Source organism: Mercenaria mercenaria, chromosome 15, assembly GCF_021730395.1.
Source record: "Mercenaria mercenaria strain notata chromosome 15, MADL_Memer_1, whole genome shotgun sequence".
Lineage (NCBI taxonomy): Eukaryota > Metazoa > Mollusca > Bivalvia > Venerida > Veneridae > Mercenaria > Mercenaria mercenaria.
Window position 1 is genome coordinate 63025886 of NC_069375.1, and position 21324 is coordinate 63047209.

The 21324-nt window shown below is 36.3% G+C and overlaps 1 protein-coding gene across 4 annotated transcripts in view; it reads left to right on the top strand.

Moving 5' to 3' along the window:
* Positions 1 to 20798, top strand: part of LOC123526107 (variant-silencing SET domain-containing protein-like) — a 45246-nt gene extending 24448 nt beyond the window's left edge. The window contains exons 9-12 of one of the 4 annotated variants that reach the window (XM_053525437.1): positions 2002 to 2233; positions 3938 to 3961; positions 11621 to 11662; positions 15492 to 20798. In XM_053525437.1, the coding sequence (XP_053381412.1) occupies positions 2002 to 2233; positions 3938 to 3961; positions 11621 to 11662; positions 15492 to 18835 (3642 nt within the window). In that variant the 3' untranslated portion in view covers positions 18836 to 20798. The remainder of the gene's footprint in view (positions 1 to 2001; positions 2234 to 3937; positions 3962 to 11620; positions 11663 to 15491) is intronic. The other 3 variants (XM_053525438.1, XM_053525439.1, XM_053525440.1) reach the window with 3 other exon arrangements.
* The last annotated feature ends 526 nt before the right edge of the window (positions 20799 to 21324 follow it).

Consider the following 21324-nt stretch of genomic DNA (forward strand, 5'->3'; position numbering starts at 1 on the left):
CTCCATTAAAGGTCAAGGTCACAGGGGCCTGAACATTGAAAACCATTTCCGGTCAGTAACTTGAGAACCACTTGACCCAGAATGTTGAAACTTAAAAGGATGATTGCTCATGCAGAGAAGATGACCCCTAACAATTTTGGGGTCACTCTGTGAAAGGTCAAGGTCACAGGGGCCTGAACATTGAAAACCATTTCCGGTCAGTAACTTGAGAACCACTTGACCCAGAATGATGAAACTTCATAGGATGATTGGTCATGCAGAGTAAATGACCCCTAACGATTTTAGGGTGACTCTGTTAAAGGTCAAGGCCACAGGGGCCTGAACATGGAAAACCATTTCCAATCAATAACTTGAGAACCTCTTGACCCAGAATGTTGAAACTTCATAGGATGATTGTTCATGCAGAGTAAATGACCCCTAATGTTTTTGGGGTCACTCCGTTAAAGGTCAAGGTCACAGAGGCCTGAACATTGATAATTAGTTCATATCGATAACTTGAGAACCACTTGACCCAGAATGTTGAAACTTCATAGGATGATTGAACATGCAGAGTAGATGACCCCTATTGATTTTGGGGTCAGTCTAGTAAAGGTCAAGGTCACAGTGGCCTGTTCATGTAAAATCATTTTTTTGGAAATAACTTGAGAACCACTTGACCTACAATGTTGAAACTTAATAGGATGATTGGACATGCAGAGTAGATGACCCCTACTTATTTTGTGATCACTTGATCAAAGGTCAAGGTCACAGGAGCTTGAACAGTGACTTGAGAACCACTAGGCCAAGAGTGTTGAAATTTAGCGGGATGTCTGGACATGCCAAGTAGATGATCCCTATTGCAGCCAACCATCAGTGTCTCTTTGACTTTCGCTCCTGACCCCTATTAACTTCTTGCCTATAGGACTTTGCATTGGGGGAGACATGCGCTTTTTTACAAAAGCATTTTCTAGTTGATCGCTGTAGTTAGGTGGTCCTTAGTACTGTTATATTGTCGGGATCTCGTAAATCACTGCAGAGTTATAGTTCTTTAATTGTAGAATCTTTCAAAATATAGTCCCCTCATTCTTAAAACATCCTAGTGGCCTCCATGGCTGTGTAGTTAAGGGTGCGGACTTCAAATCACTTGCCCTTCACCGATGTTGGTTCAAGCTTCAGTTAGGGGCGTTGAATCCTTCATGTGAGGAGGCCATCCTGCTGGCTTATGGAAGGTCCATAATTCTACTCAGGTGCCTGCACATGATGAAGTAATGCATGGAGGGGCACCTGGGGTCTTCCTCCACCAATAAAGCTGGAAAGTCTCCATAAATTATTACCTATGATTGTGTTGTTGCGACATTAAACTCAACAAAACAATACAAAAAAAAACCCTAGTTTTGACATTCAGTATACCATAACTTTTTTTATAGCATATTTATTACTGGTGACATTCTGTTTTGATGTCTGTAGCTACAGGAAGCATGATTGTGTGTGCAAAGTTTCATTGTAATCTGTTCTAATGTAACAACAGGGCAAAATTATGAAATTTGTCTGTTTTAATGTCCAAGTCAAAATTTAAGACTTGAAATGGTGATGAATATGGGCCAAGGAGACATGCCCCTTCAATTACAGGAAAGTGCCTCTCACTGCAGCTTTAATGGCTCAAACACGAGAGCATGCTTTAGCAATTTATGAAGTTCCAAACTGTTTTTCTTACATTCTATATTTTGTTTAAGTGTTGCATATTTTCAACATGTTCAAAGCTTCAAGTTTCTGAAATAAGAACTAACAGCAGTTGTTTAACAGCTTTATAAAATTGTGTCACAATGAACATTTATTGTTGGCAATTATGTACAGTAAAAAAATCGTATTATATAACAGCGTGACCAATCAAGGGCTGTGTCTTCTGTTATAAAATAGACTATTAAGAGTAAGTAGACTTCGTGGGATTTGGAATGCGGTTGCTGTACATGTATATAGTTTATAAAAGGCATCAGGACTTCTATTATTTCTTGTTATATTTAGGTTGTAGAGAAATACGCGGCACTCCAGTATCAGGTTGATGATAAAACCGATGACGAGGGTGATGAGGAGGAGGAGGAGGAGGAAGAAGAAGACAACAACATAGAAGAACTGGACCAACTCACAGGGGTAGATAACTCAGACTCTGATAACAATACTGATGATGAACATATTGTCAGTGCTGGAGGCAAGAGTAGTAGTAAAACGTGGGATACTGGTCCATGTTTGGAAATAGGTGAATATTGCTCAAATATACACACACAACTACTGAAACATAACTGCACTGTGATCATTGAAGTTCTTTTTGTTTAAAATGGTATTGTCTTGAACTTTATGGAAGATGCTGTGCATTGTCAGTTACGATACTGTTTTATGCATAGACAGTTTATTTCCTAAAATACAAAAATTTGACAGGGCTTGGCAAGTTGGTTAAAGTCACTTACTTGTGTTTGAAGCCTGCATGTTGTCAGATGTCATGTGAGAAAGCAACCAAGTTTGCTTTGGGGTAGTTCTACCCATGTTCCCTGACTTGTCAGAAATAATGTCAGTGTTTACTAGAAATACAAACCAAAAGCATCTGTCAAAAAGTAAGATTTTGATGTGACTGCACAAGAGTCTAAAAATTTGTACTGTACTGGTACTGATGATAAACCCGAACAGAAAATGAGGTTTTTTTACTTGTAACCTTTTTATTTCTGCAAATTGTAATCAATGGTCTGTATCAAAATAAAGCTTAACATTTGCTGAAAACTTTACATAATTCAAATTTTATATTTAGTAAGCAAACTCACACAAAGTAAGACCCAGAAAGGGGTTTGTAAAATGGGGACTGTATGAACGTTGACTGATGATAAATTCGACCACTTTGTCATTTACAAAATTTTCTTCGTATTATTATATTGAAACTTTCCCCAAAATGCTGCTACAGTCATTCCTGATCAAGTAATGAAAAGTGACCCAATGTCAGGCCTTCATGTTTCAACAGTGAGCATGAGCAAAAAACACCCTCTTCCCCAGTAATTTTGGATAAATATTTTTTTATACAAATAAATATAAGTCATTTATTTATACAGAATATTTACCAATTTTGTTTTTGTTTACACCAGTTGGTGTTGTGAGTGGAAACTATTAGATGGTGTGTTCAATTTTATAAATAAATAACTGATTGCAATCGAATATTTCCAAGGTGGTTGACTTTATCGTCTGTCTGGGTTTATCATCAGTACCAGTAAATAATACTAAACAATGCCATTAATTTTGAAAAAAAGAAAATGACACAGCGTTAGTATTAAACAGAAAAAGTTTTGATTTAGGATTATTTGAATTACCATATCTTAATAATTGTGATCCAAAACAAAGTAAAAAGAAGAACTTAAACTGTATTTTTAATTGAGCCACGCCATGGGAAAACCAACATAGTGGCTTTGTGACCAGCATGGATTCAGACCAGCCTGCGCATCCGCACAGTCTGGTCAGGATCCATGCTGTTCACTAATTGTTTCTCTAATTGCAATAGGCTTTGAAAGCGAACAGCATGGATCCTGACAAGACTGCGCGGATGCGCAGGCTGGTCTGATTCCGTGCTGGTCGCAAACCCACTATGTTGGTTTTCTCATAACGTGGCTCAATTTATTTTGAGTTATTAGTCTAATCAAAGTACAGCTGCTCTGAATTTTACTTGTTTCTGAATTTTAGTGCAAAGAAATTATTCAGTGCCATAAAAACATTTTTAAGGATAATTATGAGATAAATTTGAAGACATTTATAGGATAAAATGTACAAATATTTGTAACACAGTTGCAGAAATTTTTAAAATTGGTTTTGCCAAAGTGGTTCTTATCACTTTTTGAAACGTGTATTACTGTAGTTGCTAGCATGATTAGAGCAATTATACACATATACGAATTGATGTAAAGGGTCTTTATTTTTTTTATTAAAGTGACTCGCCACAATATCGGCAAAAGTAAGCAAAATGCATGCACCTTTTTTCAATACTTTTGTAGTTGTAGAGAAACTTCTTCTGTTTTCTTTATTTCGTTCAAAGTGTGGGAGAACTACTTTCTTAAGCCTCATCACTTCCAGTCTCCTAGCAGTTGTCTCCCTTTGCAGTAAAGAGACCTCTGCAACCATAAACAGTTTTATCAGTATTTTGAAAAATGACTTTTTCATCATTAGCTCGACTATTCATAGAATAGTAGAGCTATTGGACTCACCCATGTGTCGGCGTCCGCGTCGGCGTCTGCGTCGGCGTCCGCGTCGGCGTCCGCGTCCCGATTTGGTTAAGTTTTTGTATGTAAGCTGGTATCTCAGCAACCACTTGTGGGAATGGATTGAAACTTCACACACTTATTCACTGTGATAAACTGACTTACATTGCACAGGTTCCATAACTCTGTTTTGCTTTTTTACAAAATTATGCCCCTTTTTTGACTTAGAAATTTTTGGTTAAGGTTTTGTATGTAAGCTGGTATCTCAGTAACCACTTGTGGGAATGGATTGAAACTTCACACACTTATTTACTGTGATAAACTGACTTACATTGCACAAGTTCCATAACTCTATTTTGCTTTTTTACAAAATTATGCCCCTTTTTTGACTTAGAATTTTTTGGTTAAGGTTTTGTATGTAAGCTGGTATCTCAGTACTCACTAATGGGAATGGATTGAAACTTCACACACTTGTTCACTGTCATGATCTGACATGCACAAAGCAGGTCCCATAACTTTATTTTGCTTTTTTACAAAATTATGCCCCTTTTTCAACATAGAAATTTTTGGTTAAGTTTTTGTATGTAAGCTGGTATCTCAGTACCCACTAATGGGAAAGGATTGAAACTTCACACACTAGTTCACTGTCATGATATGACATGCAGTGCAAAGGGTCAATAACTCAACTTTGCATTTTACAAAATTATGCCCCTTTTTCAACTTAGGAGTTTTTGGGTTAAATTCTTATATGTAAGCTGGTATCTCAGTACCCACTAATGGGAATGGATTGAAACTTCATACACTTGTCCACTGTCATGAGCTGATAAGCACTATGCAGGTTCCATAACCCTATTTTACTCTTTTACTAAATTATGCCCCTTTTTCGACTTTCTTATTCATTCAAGCAACAAGGCTGTTAAATAGTCGAGCGTTGCTGTCCTCCGACAGCTCTTGTTTTATTAATGAAATTATTTTGAGTATTTTTCACAGATTTACATCTAATGTGGGTGACAACATGAACAAGTAAAATTGAAAATAAGAAAATAATTATATGAATCAAGTGATTTTCATGGTCACATGGTACATGTATTTGTGACATCAGTGATTTTAGGTAGTGCTAGGGCAGGTAATTGGTGTTTGGAGTTTGCATCAGTCGAGAATGGGGCATAATTATGGCCTTCATTGTCATGAACTACCTTGTTTATTTGTTTTGGATTTAATACATTTTTCAACAATATTTCAGTTACTTAGCAACAGGCATTAACCTAATGAGCCTGGATTCTGTACCAGAACAAAACTGTTCTCGACTTTTAACATCTAACTTCCCTACAGTAGTAGATGAGAACACATAGGTTTTTGATACAATGCCATTATCAAATCATCACAGAGAATATAGACTTTGCCCAAGGATTGAACTGATGACTGTGCGATCCATAGATCTGCTCTCTCTCCATTAAAATAAGAGGGCGGGCCTTTGTTACCTGTTGTCCAGTTTAACTTGTGACAGGAACTATTGGGTCAAATTCAGATGCTATCCCTGTGTTTGTTTGTACAAGTTACAGGACAGTCATGCTATGTAACTGACACCTTATGCAGGACTTTTGTCATGTGCAGCTCTCTTTGCTTTCCCCATTAGCACATGCAGTACCTGTAAGCTGATCGAAACTCTTTGCTGCAATTGTCTCCTCTAGCACTGCATTAATTTCTGCCCTCTCAAAAACCAGAAGGTTGTTTTCTTATTTTCAATTTTATTTTTTACATTTTATAACCCTCATCTGCCATAAGTCTCTGAAAAATACTCAAAATAGTTTCAACAAGCAAAATCAGGTATCGAATGATGAAAAAGAAAACTATTTATCAAAATCTTTTGTGAGAACAGCTGTCTCTCTACTGTAAGGGGAGACCGCTGTGAAAGTGTTTGAGGTTATTTCTGATCATCCTTGCTTTCTTTTGCCTTGGGGATTTCTTTTTCCAGGACCCATCCATCTGCATTTCCATTCCCTCATAGTGACATAATTTATTATTTTGAGAAAATATTTGTAAGAATTACGTCTTATATTAAATTATGTCAGATATTTGCCTCATTGAATGATAACTTTATTAAACTTTCAAAAGTTTTCTTGAGCCCTGTGGTTAACTCAGTAGGTAGTGTTCAGTAAGTTAATTTAGAGGCATTCTGTTGGAATACTGGCTGAGACGTATCTTCTCCATATTGGTTGACTGAAAGACATTACATTTAAGGTCGTTTATTCCCAAGCAGCTGTATTGATTATTGTGGAAAGGTTTTCATTACTTAAGTTATCTAAGCATCGGTTAGGTTAAGTGACTACTTTACATGGCTGAAATACTGTAAACAGTTGAAAGATGGTATTTAAAACAACAGAACAAATATACTTGATTATTCATGTGAGTATGTGTGTCCAGAGTCCTATTCCAGAGTCCTATCCTTACCAGGAACTAGTTTGGTTGAGTGGTTGAAGTTATTTACTCATTAAAGATTGCTGGTTTGAGCTTTGACATTCAGGAGCCACTAGCCTGGAGATTTTGTTTCTCTTGTCTCTCAACCCTGTGTTTGAAACCTCACTTTGAGGGTTGAATTTTTGAAGTGTGGAAGCCATCAAGCTGGCTTACAAAGTTTCAGTGGTTCTACCCATGTGTGCCCACCCGTGATGAAATCATACCCAGGGTGGCAAATTGGATAGTTCTTGACCATTGTATGACTCTAAATCTTGCTGTTGTGACATTAACCTCCCCCCCACAAAAAAAAATTAAAAGTCTTGCAAATCGGTTCTCCCTCAATCATGATCAGTCAACTGGAACTTTTTCTTCTATTTAAATTTACTAGATATATACAGAGTGCACACATATTACAGTTTTAACAATTGTATATATGGGTATTTTATATATTATAAACATTGCACATAGTACTTTACTGCGTATTAATATCATATAACTAGTACTAATTTTGTTTTGTTTTTGTAATGTTACAATTTTAAAAGCTTTTATTTTAATAAACATTACAATGTGTTTAAATCAAAGAAAAGAAAATCTGAAAGATTGGCATATTTGTAAAAAAACAAATATGATGACAGTATGTTCTGGGCTTTTACATGTATACGTCAATATATAAATGTATCAGGACAACCAATAAAATGACCGTGCTTATTCCAGTATTTTTTTTTGTCATTTGAACTTTTTCAGTGCCATTTCTTTGAAATAATTCATGGGGTACAGATTTTGATGAATATAGATTATTTCCATTTGTTTATTTCAATCCCCGAGCGGGGCGTATGTTTTCCGTGACAGTTTGATAAAAGACATTGTGTCTGAAATCATTCATCCTCCACCTCTGATTATTCATGTGGGGACATTGGCAGTTACTTGCAGAGAACAGGTTTGTACCTGTACAGAATCCAGGAACACTGGTTAGGTTAACTGCCCGCCGTTACATGACTGAAATACTGTTGAAAAATGGCGTTAAACCCAAAAGAAAACAGACAAAACAGATTTTGATGGTTATGTGGTAGCATCCAGGAGAATGAATTGCAATGAACAAATGAATTTCCCAAAGTGGAAATCCACACATTTGTATCTCATGAAATAGACATTTTTACACAATCCGTGAAAGTTCATGCCCGCAAGATTTATTGATTTCAGTGTTGATATATAAGGGAAGGTCACATTCAAAGAAAGTAGTCATGTATACGACAGTCCAGACAGAAGTGTATACAGTGCACACAAATTGTAGACACTTGTGCACAAAATGTGAGATGAAATGAATACTTAGTATATTAATATATTTTAAAAACTCAGGTGTGATAATTTTTGAATCATGTATGCACGTGATCAATGGCTCTGACATGAAACCTTTAACAAAAACATGGATATTAAGCCGTTATCAAAAAATATGGGTGGATATTAAGCCATTATCAAAAAAATATGGGGTGGGGGTAGGGCTTGCAATTACTGAGTTTTTGGCCAAACTTTATTAGATCTACTTGATAACTTGAAATGTTTCTCAAATTTTTCAATCAAACAATGGCTAAAGTTCACATAGAATGATCATAATTATGAATCATCTTCCCAAATTATTGAGAGAAAAAAAGAGTAATTCCAACATAATCATGATTCCTCAAGGTTGTTGTAAGTCAGACAATGTTTCTAGAAATTAGCTGTATATCTGAGTGTATGAACTTCAGTGTCAAGTGCGTGGTTGTTGTGTGTATATTTACTGGCCAGAATATGCAGTTAGTTAGATGTATGTTGTCTAGATAGCTGTATTAAATGGAAGGATTGTTGCTTAACTTCATTTTCACCTTTCATCTTCATATCATTATTTTTTTTTTCCAATTTTGAATTTTTTATTTCCAGTTTTATCCTCTTGTTTTGCTTCCACATATTTATAGTTAAAAGTTGCAGCAGACTCTTGGGCAAAACTATTAAGCTTGTTTCTTTCTTTAAATATGGAAGTCAATATTTGACCGTTTTAATATTTACTGACTCGGTGTTACCATAATGACAAAAGTTTAAACATACTTTCAGAGTAATATATTATCTGTAGATGTGCAATGTAGATTGACTCTTACCATGCTGGATACAATTGATACTGCCTTTGCGGCCAGTGTAGATCATGATTAGCCTGTACATCTGTGCAGTCTGATCATGATCTGCACTGTTTGCCATTCAGTCAGTACTTTTTTGGTAAGCACCCATCTTAACAGTTAATGGTACTGTCCAAATTGAAAGATGGACAAGTTCATCATAGAAATTTAGCAGAGTAATAGTAAGTTACTAAACCAGAAGATATTTAATCAAACTGACGTTAGAGGCCAGTCTCAAATTACTGCCTTTTTCACCTAGGTAGCCTTGTGGTGGTGTGCCTGCTTCAAGTGCAGGAAGGGTTGTCAGTCATCTCCATGGCCGTATCATACCAGAGATGTGAGAAATGGTACTAGTAGATTCCTTGCTTGTCTTTCGGCAGCAAGAGGATAGTTCTAGGACTGGTGATCACAGTGTCAGCAGGGTTGCCACTTACCTTGAAAAGTCGGGGAAATTTTTTTATAATTATATGTGAAGAATCATAGATGTACATGTAGTATTGTGAGGGGTGTGTTTATAGCCAAGTCAAGTCAAATGAATTATTGTCACTGACATAATTTTTATGCCCCTGAAGGGAGGCATATAGTTTTTGAACCTTCTGTCCGTCTGTCGGTCCGTCGGTCTGTCAGTCTGTCAGTCTGTCGGTCTGTCAGTCTGTCCGCAATTTTCGTGTCCGATCCATATCTTTGTCATCGATGGATGGATTTTCAAATAACTTGGCATGAATGTGTACCACAGTAAGACGATGTGTCGCGCGCAAGACCCAGGTCCGTAGCTCAAAGGTCAAGGTCACACTTAGACATTAAAGGATAGTGCATTGATGGGCGTGTCCGGTCCATATCTTTGTCATCGATGGATGGATTTTCAAATAACTTTACATGAATGTGTACCACAGTAAGACGATGTGTCGTGCGCAAGACCCAGGTCCGTAGCTCAAAGGTCAAGGTCACACTTAGACATTAAAGGATAGTGCATTGATGGGCGTGTCCGGTCCATATCTTTGTCATCGATGGATGGATTTTCAAATAACTTGGCATGAATGTGTACCACAGTAAGATGACGTGTCGCGCGCAAGACCCAGGTCCGTAGCTCAAAGGTCAAGGTCACACTTAGACGTTAAAGGTCATTTTTCATGATAGTGCATTGATGGGCGTGTCCGGTCCATATCTTTGTCATTCATGCATGGATTTTAAAATAACTACGCATGAATGTGTGACACAGTAAGAGGATGTGTCGCGCGCAATACCCAGCTCCGTAGGTCAAAGGTCCTAAACTCTAACATCGGCCATAACTATTCATTCAAAGTGCCATCGGGGGCATGTGTCATTCTATGGAGACAGCTCTTGTTTTATACCATCATAATAAGGTTTACACTCATTTTGGTATCTGTTAACAAAATAGATACAAAAATGTGGATTGGCCAGCTGTAGGGGAGGAGGAGACCGTAAAATATGGTGGTATTGGTCAGCGAAAAGTATGGTTTAATCAGGGAAAAGTCAGGAAACTCCGTTTTCTCAACTAAGTGGCAACCCTGGTCAGTATAGTGTGAGTAGGTGGTGTACCATGTCACTTGTCTGAGGTGTGATATTCCAGTGAGGCAGCACTATGAAGTTTCGGCTTTTTTGCACACTGCTACATATAGACACCATTGTTTATATGACTGAAAAAACGATGAAAAAGACACTGAACTTGAACACACACATAGTACACAATAACACAGAAAGCAGCCTTCATTGCCATTGGTCATTTTCAAATTTGTGTGTTTAGAAACAGCCAATCAACTGCCGGAGCTTAGAGACTGGTCTCCAATTTTTATTCTTCTGTAAAATAACTTGTGTAAATGGGCTGCGCCATGAGAAAACCAACATAGTGGCTTTGCGACCAGCATGGATCCAGACCAGCCTGTACATCTGCACAGTCTGGTCAGGATCCATGCTGTTCGCTAACAGTTTAATTAATTCCAGTAGGATTTGAAAGCAAGCAGCATGGATCCTGACCAGACTGCATGGATGTGCAGGCTGGTCTGGTTCCATGCTGGTTGCAAAACCACGATGTTGGTTTTCTCATGACATGGCTCAAATGGATGATAATGTCGGTTGTATTGAAAATACTGCTCTTAAAAATATAACTAAGATATAGGCATAGGAAATAGAGATCAATATAATTGCACCTTTACTAATCCTACCAGGTGTTCTGTATTACAAAAGTGGATCTATTGTGACATTTTGATACAAGCAAAACTGTATTATCTGCACTATTATTTACCTACTGGTACTTCGTTTTATTATTGGCTTGTTAAAAGTTAATTTTTTACCATATGTAAGTTGACAGAATCATAGGAACCATGTCTTGAGGGGTAAATCAAACACAAATGAATAAATCCTTAATGATTTTGTTGTGCAAAAAAGTATGATATTGTGTCTTAAACAGTTTTCATTTTCCACTCAATTGTGTAATTGCAAGGGAAGTAAACTAATAGATCTCTACTTATAAGTACTAGCCCAAGGCAAGAGTTGTCATTCTTTGTGGATCACAACTTTAAATTAAAAATTAAAACTTCTGTTATTGATATTAACAAAACTATCATAAACTTCACATTTGTAAAATCATTTTTGGTTATTTCAAGGACTTGGAAATTAATTTCTAGACTTTATTTAATGTAATTCTATCATTGAAAATTTTAGGGCCTATCTCTATAAGATAAAGCGAGTTTGTCATAGATAAATCAAAACTTTTATTTTATGACATATTTCGTAGCATTACAAAATCAAAGTAAATGGCAATATTTACTGCCATTTTATTATTTTACTTTACAGATGTCAGAAGGAATAGATGTTTGAAACTTGTCTCCAAGCGAGGTTATATTATTTTCAAAATTGAGTGTGTTACAATAATTATAGTTATTAGCCGAGTGATAAATTGTTACAGTTTGCAAATATTCAACAATCCTTTCTGCAGGCCTATAGCATTATAATATTTTCACTGCCACTTTCACTTGTTTTCTAAAATAAAAATGTTTTCAGCTATTTTCTTAGTGTCCTTCAGATGTAATATTTGTGTTACAAATGTGGCATTCATGTTACAGATGTGACATTTGTGTTCAAATACAGATGTGGCTTTCATGCTACAGATGTGACATTTGTTTCATGTTACAGATGTGATGTTTGTGATTCAAATGTGGCTTTCATTTTATAATTTTGGCAATCAAATTAACAGATTTGGCATTCATATTTTGTGTTATTGTGGCATTTAAATTACAGATGTGCCATTTGAGTTAGTAGTGTAAAGATTGATGTGGCATTTGAAATGTACCTTCATGTTACAAATATGCCATTTGTGTTATAAAATGCTGCATTTTTGTTACATACATGTATATTGCGCTAGTTTTTCACAAACTCTGACTTGAACTACTCTACATGTCATTGCTTCTGTATGAATTTGAAAGTCATTTGTGTTAAAAAATTACTGATTAAAATACTTATGAAATGTTACTTTTTTAGCTCAACTATTCAAAGAATAGTAGAGCTATTGGACTCACCCATGCGTTGGCGTCCGCGTCGGCGTCCCGATCTGGTTAAGGTTTTGTATGTAAGCTGGTATCTCAGTAACCACTTGTGGGAATGGATTGAAACTTCACACACTTATTCACTGTGATAAACTGACCTACATTGCAAAGGTTCCATAACTCTATTTTGCTTTTTTTTTTACAAAATTATGCCCCTTTTTGGACTTAGAAATTCTTGGTTAAGGTCTTGTATGTAAGCTGGTATCTCAGTACCCACTAATGGGAATGAATTGAAACTTCACACACTTGTTCACTGTCATGATCTGACTTGCACTGTGTAGGTCCCATAACTCTACTTTGCATTTTTTTTCAAAATTATGCCCCTTTTTCCACTTAGCAGTTTTTGGTTAAGTTTTTATATCTAAGCTGGTATTTCAGTATCCGCCTACGGGAAAGGATTGAAACTTCACGCACTTGTTCACTTTATGAGCTGATAAGCACTGTGAAGGTTCCATAACCCTTTTTCCCATTTTTACAAAATTATGCCCCTTTTTCGACTTTCGTATTAATTCAATTGACAAGGCTGTTGTATAGTCGAGCATTGCTGTCCTCCGACAGCTCTTGTTTTCCTCAGTAATTATATTGCATTCAGTTTTATTTAAGAAGTTGAACAGGGTTAATTAGATAAATTATTCTGCAACTTTGTTTTCTATTGTACAGTAAAGGTTCACAATTTAAGTTATGTTAATATTTTTTTTGAACTGTTAGTTGATTTTTATATTTGATTTTTAGCTCACCTGTCACAAAGTGACAAGGTGAACTTTTGTGATCGCGCGGTGTCCGTCGTCCGTGCGTGCGTCCGTAAACTTTTGCTTGTGACCACTTTAGAGGTCACATTTTTCATGGGATCTTTATGAAAGTTGGTCAGAATGTTCATCTTGATGATATCTAGGTTAAGTTCGAAACTGGGTCACGTGCCATCAAAAACTAGGTCAGTAGGTCTAAAAATAGAAAAACCTTGTGACCTCTCTAGAGGCCATATATTTCAAAAGATGTTCATGAAAATTGGTCAGAATGTTCACCTTGATGATATCTAGGTCAAGTTCGAAACTGGGTCACGTGCCTTCAAAAACTAGGTCAGTAGGTCTAAAAATAGAAAAACCTTGTGACCTCTCTAGAGGCCATATATTTCATAAGATCTTCATGAAAATTGGTCAGAACTTTCACCTTGATGATATCTAGGTCAGGTTCGAAACTGGGTCACGTGCCATCAAAAACTAGGTCAGTAGGTCAAATAATAGAAAAACTTTGTGACCTCTCTAAAGGCCATATTTTTTATGGGATTTTTATGAAAATTGGTCTGAATGTTCATCTTGATGATATCTAGGTCAAGTTTGAAACTGGGTCGCGTGCAGTCAAAAACTAGGTCAGTAGGTCTAAAAATAGAAAAACCTTGTGACCTCTCTAGAGGCCATATATTTCATGAGATCTTCATGAAAATTGGTCAGAATGTTCATCTTGATGATATCTAGGTCAAGTTCGAAAGTGGGTCACATGCTGTCAAAAGCTAGGTCACTAGGTCAAATAATAGAAAAACCTTGTGACCTCTCTAAAGGCCATATTTTTCATGGGATCTGTATGAAAGTTGGTCTGAATGTCCATCTTGATGATATCTAGGTCAAGTTCGAAAGTGGGTCATGTGCCATCAAAAACTAGGTCAGTAGGTCAAATAATAGAAAAACCTTGTGACCTCTCTAAAGGCCATATTTTTTATGGGATTTGTATGAAAATTGGTCTGAATGTTCATCTTGATGATATCTAGGTCAAGTTCGAAACCGTGTCATGTGCGGTCAAAAACTAGGTCAGTAGGTCTAAAGATAGAAAAACCTTGTGACTTCTCTAGAGGCCATACTTGTGAATGAATCTCCATAAAAATTGGTCAGAATGTTCACCTTGATGATATCTAGGTCAAGTTTGAAACTGGGTCACGTGCCTTAAAAAACTAGGTCAGTAGGTCAAGTAATAAAAAAACCTTGTGACCTCTCTAGAGGCCACACTTTTCATGGGATCTGTATGAAAGTTGGTCTGAATGTTCATCTTGATGATATCTAGGTCAAGTTCGAAACAGTGTCATGTGCGGTCAAAAACTAGGTCAGTAGGTCTAAAATTATTAAAATCTTTTGACCTCTCTAGAGGCCATATTTTTCAATGGATCTTCATGAAAATTGATCTGAATGTTCACCTTGATGATATCTAGGTCAGTTTCGAAACTGGGTCACATGCGGTCAAAAACTAGGCCAGTAGGTATAAAAATAGAAAAACCTTGTGACCTCTCTAGAGGCCATATTTTTCATGAGATCTTCATGAAAATTAGTGAGAATGTTCACCTTGATGATATCTAGGTAAAGTTCAAACAGGGTCACGTACCTTCGAAAACTAGGTCAATAGGTCAAATAATAGAAAAACCTTGTGACCTCTCTAGAGACCATATTTTTCAATGGATCTTCATGAAAATTGGTCAGAATTTTTATCTTGATAATATCTAGGTGGGAAGACTTGAGCGATTCAGGACCATCATGGTCCTCTTGTTTGTTAATGTTTGACTTATACAGTATATATATATTTATACTCAAAACTTTGTTTGCTCAATTGTTATGGTTCATCTTCATAAACACTTAACCCTTACCCAGCTAAATTTCTAAAATGGATTGGTCTTTCATTCAATTTGGGCAGCATCACTTATTATTTAAAGGGGTGTTCTGTTTATTGACTGAACAGCGAACGATGCAGACCATGATCAGCAGGCACAGATTTGCAGGCTGATTTTGGTCAACACTGGTTGCAAAGGCAAAATTATTTGTCGCCAGCAGGCTAAGGGTTAAAGATAGACATGGTTCCTTATTACAGTGTAGTGTAATTTCAGAATGTGAAAGAAACAGAAAAGTCATATATTTAAAGAAATCTTGGTTCAAATTTTGTTATGTATGAAGTCATGAAATAGTGTGACAAATTGTGCCATCAAAAATTTATCAATTTTACTTAATTATGCGTGTCGTTTAAAGCAAAAGAAGTCTGATATTAATAAAAAAAAACAGATTAATTATTCAGCAGCTTTTTATCTAAATCTGCCTTGTTGTTGTGGTTTTTTTTGTTGCTAAATATGTGCATGTTTACACTTTCAGAAAACTTAGAAAGTGGCAAAAAGACCTCATTTTCAACAGAAAACCCAGATGATGTGGATAAATTGTGTTTCATGAAATCAAGAGTTAAAGAAGAAATATCCGGTAGAGATCCTCAAGAGAAACATTTTAGTGAACAACTTGGGCTATGCCGTTCTTCGAGTAAAGATGATAAAAAACAGATTGGTATGACTGTTACAATTTTAAGTGACAATGATGATGATAATGAAGTGAAATGTTTTGAAGATGGAGAAAAAGATGGCTTGAATGATACAAGTAACAAGCTATTAAGCATTGATTCTGATGACAGTCAAAACATGAATATAAGAATTACAGAAAGTAGCAAAGACCATGGTAGTAATAGTGAGAAAATAGATGATGAGATTGTTGAAACTAAAGTAAATGTTCAAAAGATGAGTGAGGTTTCGAATATTACAGTTATAACTGATGATGACAACAAAGACCTGGGTAGTAGTAGCGAGAACATAGATAATGAGGTTGTTGAAACTGAAGCAAATGCACAAAAGATGAATGAGGTTTCGAATATAACAATCATAACTGATGATGAAGAAGAGGAAGAAAACTTAAGTGACCAGTCTCTTGGGCTTAAAATAGTATCCACACAGCATGTAAGTTTAAGTGATATTAGTAAATTACATGGTGAGGAAGATTCAGATGTTGTTGAAGAGGTGAAAGAATTGGGCAGTAATGAGTCAGAAGATTTCAAAGAAAGTTTAAATAGTTCAGGAGAAAGTGGATCAGAATCTGTAAAATTTCAGCTAGAAGTGGAACAAGTTGAGAACAAGACTGAAATGCCAGTTACAAAGGAGAAAGTAATAGAAGTTAAGGAATTCAGTGATGTTAACAAAAAGATCAGTGACGAGATAAATGAAGTGTTGATTAGTGAACCAGAAGTTATGATAATTGAAGATACAGAAACTGAAGTATTGCCTAGTTTAAACAAAAGTTTTAATGTTAAGATGCAAAACAGAAACCCTACTCAGAAAAGCAAATGTGCTCCCAATTACGCACAAAGATCTCAGTCAGGTTCATATAATGCAAACGGAGTACCAGATGGGAAAGTTAAAGTTACTTCTCCCTCGAAATCACATTCCAATACCATGTATCCAGTTCCAGACAAAAGCTGGGATGTTCAGACAGAAAAAGTCAAAAATGCTGCAACTAAAACTACAAGTGCAAACAGATTTATAGGTGGAAGTTCAAAAGTTACTTCTCCTGTGAAGACGAATTCCAGCACCATGACTCCTGTTATAAATAAAGGCTGGAACATTCAGCCAAAAAAGTTAGCTGAAAATGTAAACATTAGTAACAGGGAGCAAAAATGTACTCAGAAATTTCCATCAAATTTAAGTAACACAAATAGTTTTACGAGTGCAAGTTACTCCAGTACTATGTATCCTATGTCAAACAATACCTGGAATGTTCAGCAACAGAAATTAGGAAAAAGGAACAATTCAAATAACATGTGTTCAAAACAGTTTAGTACATTAACCAATGAAAATTCAAAAGGTACAAGGCTCTTGAAATCTAGTCCCTATTCTGTATATCCTGCTGCAAATAAAGGCTGGAATGTCCAGTCTCAGGAACAAGGATATTATGTGAAGAAAAGTTATAAGACTTCTCAATGTACACAAAGATTTCCGTCAAGTTCAAGTAATCTGAATTTTGCAGGTAGCAGTTCAAAACTTACTTTTCCAACAAAGACAAATTCTAGTACAATGTACGCAGTTTCAAATAAAGGCAAGAATGTTCAGGGGCAAAATTTAGGAAATAACATAAAGAGAAGTGGTAGCAGTTTTGTTGGTACTCAAAATGTAGCATCTAGTACAAAACAGGCAAATAAAATCACAAGTGATCATTCAAAAATAACATCACCCTCTAAAGTGAAATCCAAAACCATGAGTGATGTTGTTGTCATTGATTGTGACGAAACTGAACAAATTACTACAAAACCAAGTAAACGCGCTAAAACTAAGACAAATTCTGTTTTGAAATTGGAGTCTACAAATGAAATTATTTGTCTTGATGATGCTGAAAACATGGAAGCTCCAAGTAGACTGGCTGAAACAAAACCATTTGTAAAACATACCCATAATATGCCTAAGTCTAATCCAGAATCCAACAATGTGTGTAATGTGAAAACTACCAACTTAAAAGCTAGTCGAAATTCTTCAAGCTCTAGTTCAAGTCCTAAAACAAAGGAAATTTCAAAAGAAAGTGATATTGAAGTCTCAGAAACTGAGGAAAGTCCTACTCCAAAGACTAAAATTGAAATGAGTAAATGCAAAGATGCAGATAAGATGCCACATGAAGTTAGCAGCAGCATAGTGAAAGGCAGAAATGAAGAAAATAATAGGTCAAGTAATCTGAAGGAAACAGATGAAGTTGTTGAAATAAAGGAAAAGTCTAATGAAAATACTTCAGAAGAAGCCGGAAATAGTGGTGTTGAAACAAAACAAAATGTTCCTGAAGTAAGTGAAGGGAGAATAAGTCCTCCTGATATTTTTGCTGGTTCTTTTGGCACAGTGGAAAGTAATGAATATGGAAGTATTGAGTCGTGCCATGACAGTGAAGTCTTTGAAAACCCTGAAGTACCAGATGAAGAACAAAATGAAGCATTGCCAGTAGATGAAAATGTTGAGTCTCAGATGGAGGAATCGCCATCAGTTGAAATATTTACTGCCACAAGACTTGAAGCAGGAGTACTTAATGAGACAGTAGAATCGAGCATTGATGATACAGTGGAAGAACTTTCTACATCTGGGCAGGAACCAGGAAAATTGAATGATAAAACTGTTGTAGCAAATGAGGAAAGTGAATTTGAAAACAAAATGAAATCCAGTATTAGCGAAAAATTTACATTAGCAGGAACGAGAAAAGATAAAGAAACAAATTCAGAGTCAGAAGAAAATGTGAAAACACAAGCTAATGTAATTCTGAATGCAACATTAACTGTTGATACTAATCCTGCAAGTGATGATGAACAAGAAGTTAGCGGCGGATTTGAAGACGAGGAAAAAATAAGCAGCACATCATGTGACATTGAGAGCTTTCCAAAAGTTAACCTCATAAGGAATAAATTATTACAGTTGAAGAAAGCCATCGTTAATTCAAAACCTCAAGCTGAAGTTAAATCTCAGGCCCAATCTCAGGACACAACTGGACTATCAAAGTCTCCTGGTAGCGCACAATGGATTGAGGAGGATGAAAATGCAAGCCTTATAGAAACTTACCAGGAACCTGACTCTACCCCATACAGTCTAGCAGAAAATTTGATCTCATCTAGTAGTAATGAAAATATTATTGTACTTTCTGATTCCGAGTGAAAACTTCTACCCTTTGAAGAATTAATGTGTTGTCCATTTAGACAGACATTTTTAAAAACATTGTACTTTAATTTAAAAATGTTAAGGATACATGTCAGTTTTATTGTTTTATATTTCGAAAAAATGTCTGCCCAAAATGAAGTTTTATATTGAGGAAATTAATAGGTACTTAAGGGCAAGAATGTGCAGGCCACTCCTTGTCTTTTCATACAGTTTTCTCTTTTAATTTGTTTTACAGATCAAAAACTCGATCAGACAGTCTTATTTCAACAGACTTTGTATTGCCTTATCTTTTTTAAATGTGCACAAACTCCATCAAACAGTGTAATAATTTTGCGTGGTTACATTTTCTGCTCCCAAACTTGCTAGTTTGATCAGTGCAATTGAAGCTGCATTAGACTAGCCACGCCATGAGAAAACTAACATAGTGCATTTGCGACCAGCATGGATCCAGACCAGCCTGCACATCCGGGCAGTAAACCAACATAATGCGTTTGCAGCCAGCATGCATCCAGACCAGCCTGGGCCCGGTTGTTGGAAACTTTAATCGGCTGTTAAACTAACTGCCAGTTAAATTTTGATTCAAAATACTAGACTTGATGGGAAACACTAGTGTGATATTTTGATTTCATTGTAAAGGTTTTTCAGTGTTCATAATTCTTACCTCATACCTTTGTTTTTCTAAGTCTTCTGAAATGTCGAAAAATAACTAAAAGTTGACCAACCGTTAGCTTAATCACCTGTTAATGTTTCGAACAACTGGACTCTGTGCAGTCTGGTCAGGATCCATGCTGTTCGCTTTCAAAGCCTAAATTGCAATTAGAGAAACAGCGAACAGCATGAACTGCGCAGATGCTTAGGCTGGTCTGGATCCATGCTGGTTGCATATGCACTTTGTTGGTTTTCTCATGGCGCTGCTCAGGTTATATTTTATTGAAGGTTACAAGTGTCAGGGGAGATCTTAAATGTGAACCAAGAGCTTTTGAATGACAATCAAGTTTTTACTAGGCCTGGGACGATTTCAAAATTTTGAAACCGGATTATCATTTGCATGAAGTTGTATTGAACCGGTTCGATGACCGTATCAAGGTACTTCCAATAGCTGCCTTCATAAGGAACTTACGGACTTTATCGTTTGCAAGCAGTGTGATAATTAATAAGTCATATTTTGATGTATTTTATTGTAACCCCCGACAACAAAGTTGTAAGGGGGGGTATACTGGTTTCAGGTTGTCTGTCTGTCTGTCTGTCTGTCTGTCTGTCCGTCCGTCCGTCCGTCCGTCTGTCTGTCCGTCTGTCCGTAGACGCAATCTTGTGCACACCATCTCTCCTTATCCCCTTGACAGAATTTAATGAAACTTCACAAAAGTGATCAGTACCAACAGTAGTTGTGCATAGGGCATGTTAGGTTCTTTTAGAAAAAAAATTTGCAGAGTTATGGGACTTTGTTCTTTTGTTACTATACTATATACATAGACACAATCTTGTGCACACCATCTCTCCTCATCCCCTTGACAGAATTTAATGAAACTTCACACAAGTGATCAGTACCAACATTAGTTGTGCATGGGGCATGTTAGGTTCTTTTAGAAAAAAAATTTGCAGAGTTATGGGACTTTTTTTTTTGTTACTATACTATATACATAGACACAATCTTGTGCGCACCATCTCTCCTCATCCCCTTGACACAATTTAATGAAACTTCACACAAGTGATCAGTACCAACATTAGTTGTGCATAGGGCATGTTAGGTTCTTTTAGGAAAAACATTTGCAGAGTTATGGGACTTTGTTTTTTTGTTACTATGCTATATACATAGACACAATCTTGTGCACACCATCTCTCCTCATCCCCTTGACACAATTTATGAAACTTCACACAAGTGATCAGTAACAACAGTAGTTGTGCATGGGGCATGTTAGGTTCTTTCAGAAAAAAAATTTGCGGAGTTATGGGACTTGTTTTTTTTTTGTGTACTATACTATATACATAGACACAATCTTGTGCGCACCATATCTCCTCATCCCCTTGACACAATTTAATGAAACTTCACACAAGTGATCAGTACCAACATTAGTTTGTGCATGGGGCATGTTAGGTTCTTTTAGGAAAAAAATTTGCAGAGTTATGGGACTTTGTTTTTTTGTTACTATGCTATATACATAGACACAATCTTGTGCACACCATCTCTCCTCATCCCCTTGACACAATTTAATGAAACTTCACACAAGTGATCAGTAACAACAGTAGTTGTGCATGGGGCATGTTAGGTTCTTTCAGAAAAAAAATTTTCAGAGTTATGGGACTTTGTTTTTTTGTTACTATACCATATACATAGACACAATCTTGTGCGCACCATCTCTCCTCATCCCCTTGACACAATTTAATGAAACTTCACACAAGTGATCAGTACAACAGTAGTTGTGCATGGGCATGTTAGGTTCTTTTAGGAAAAAAATTTGCAGAGTTATGGGACTTTGTTTTTTTGT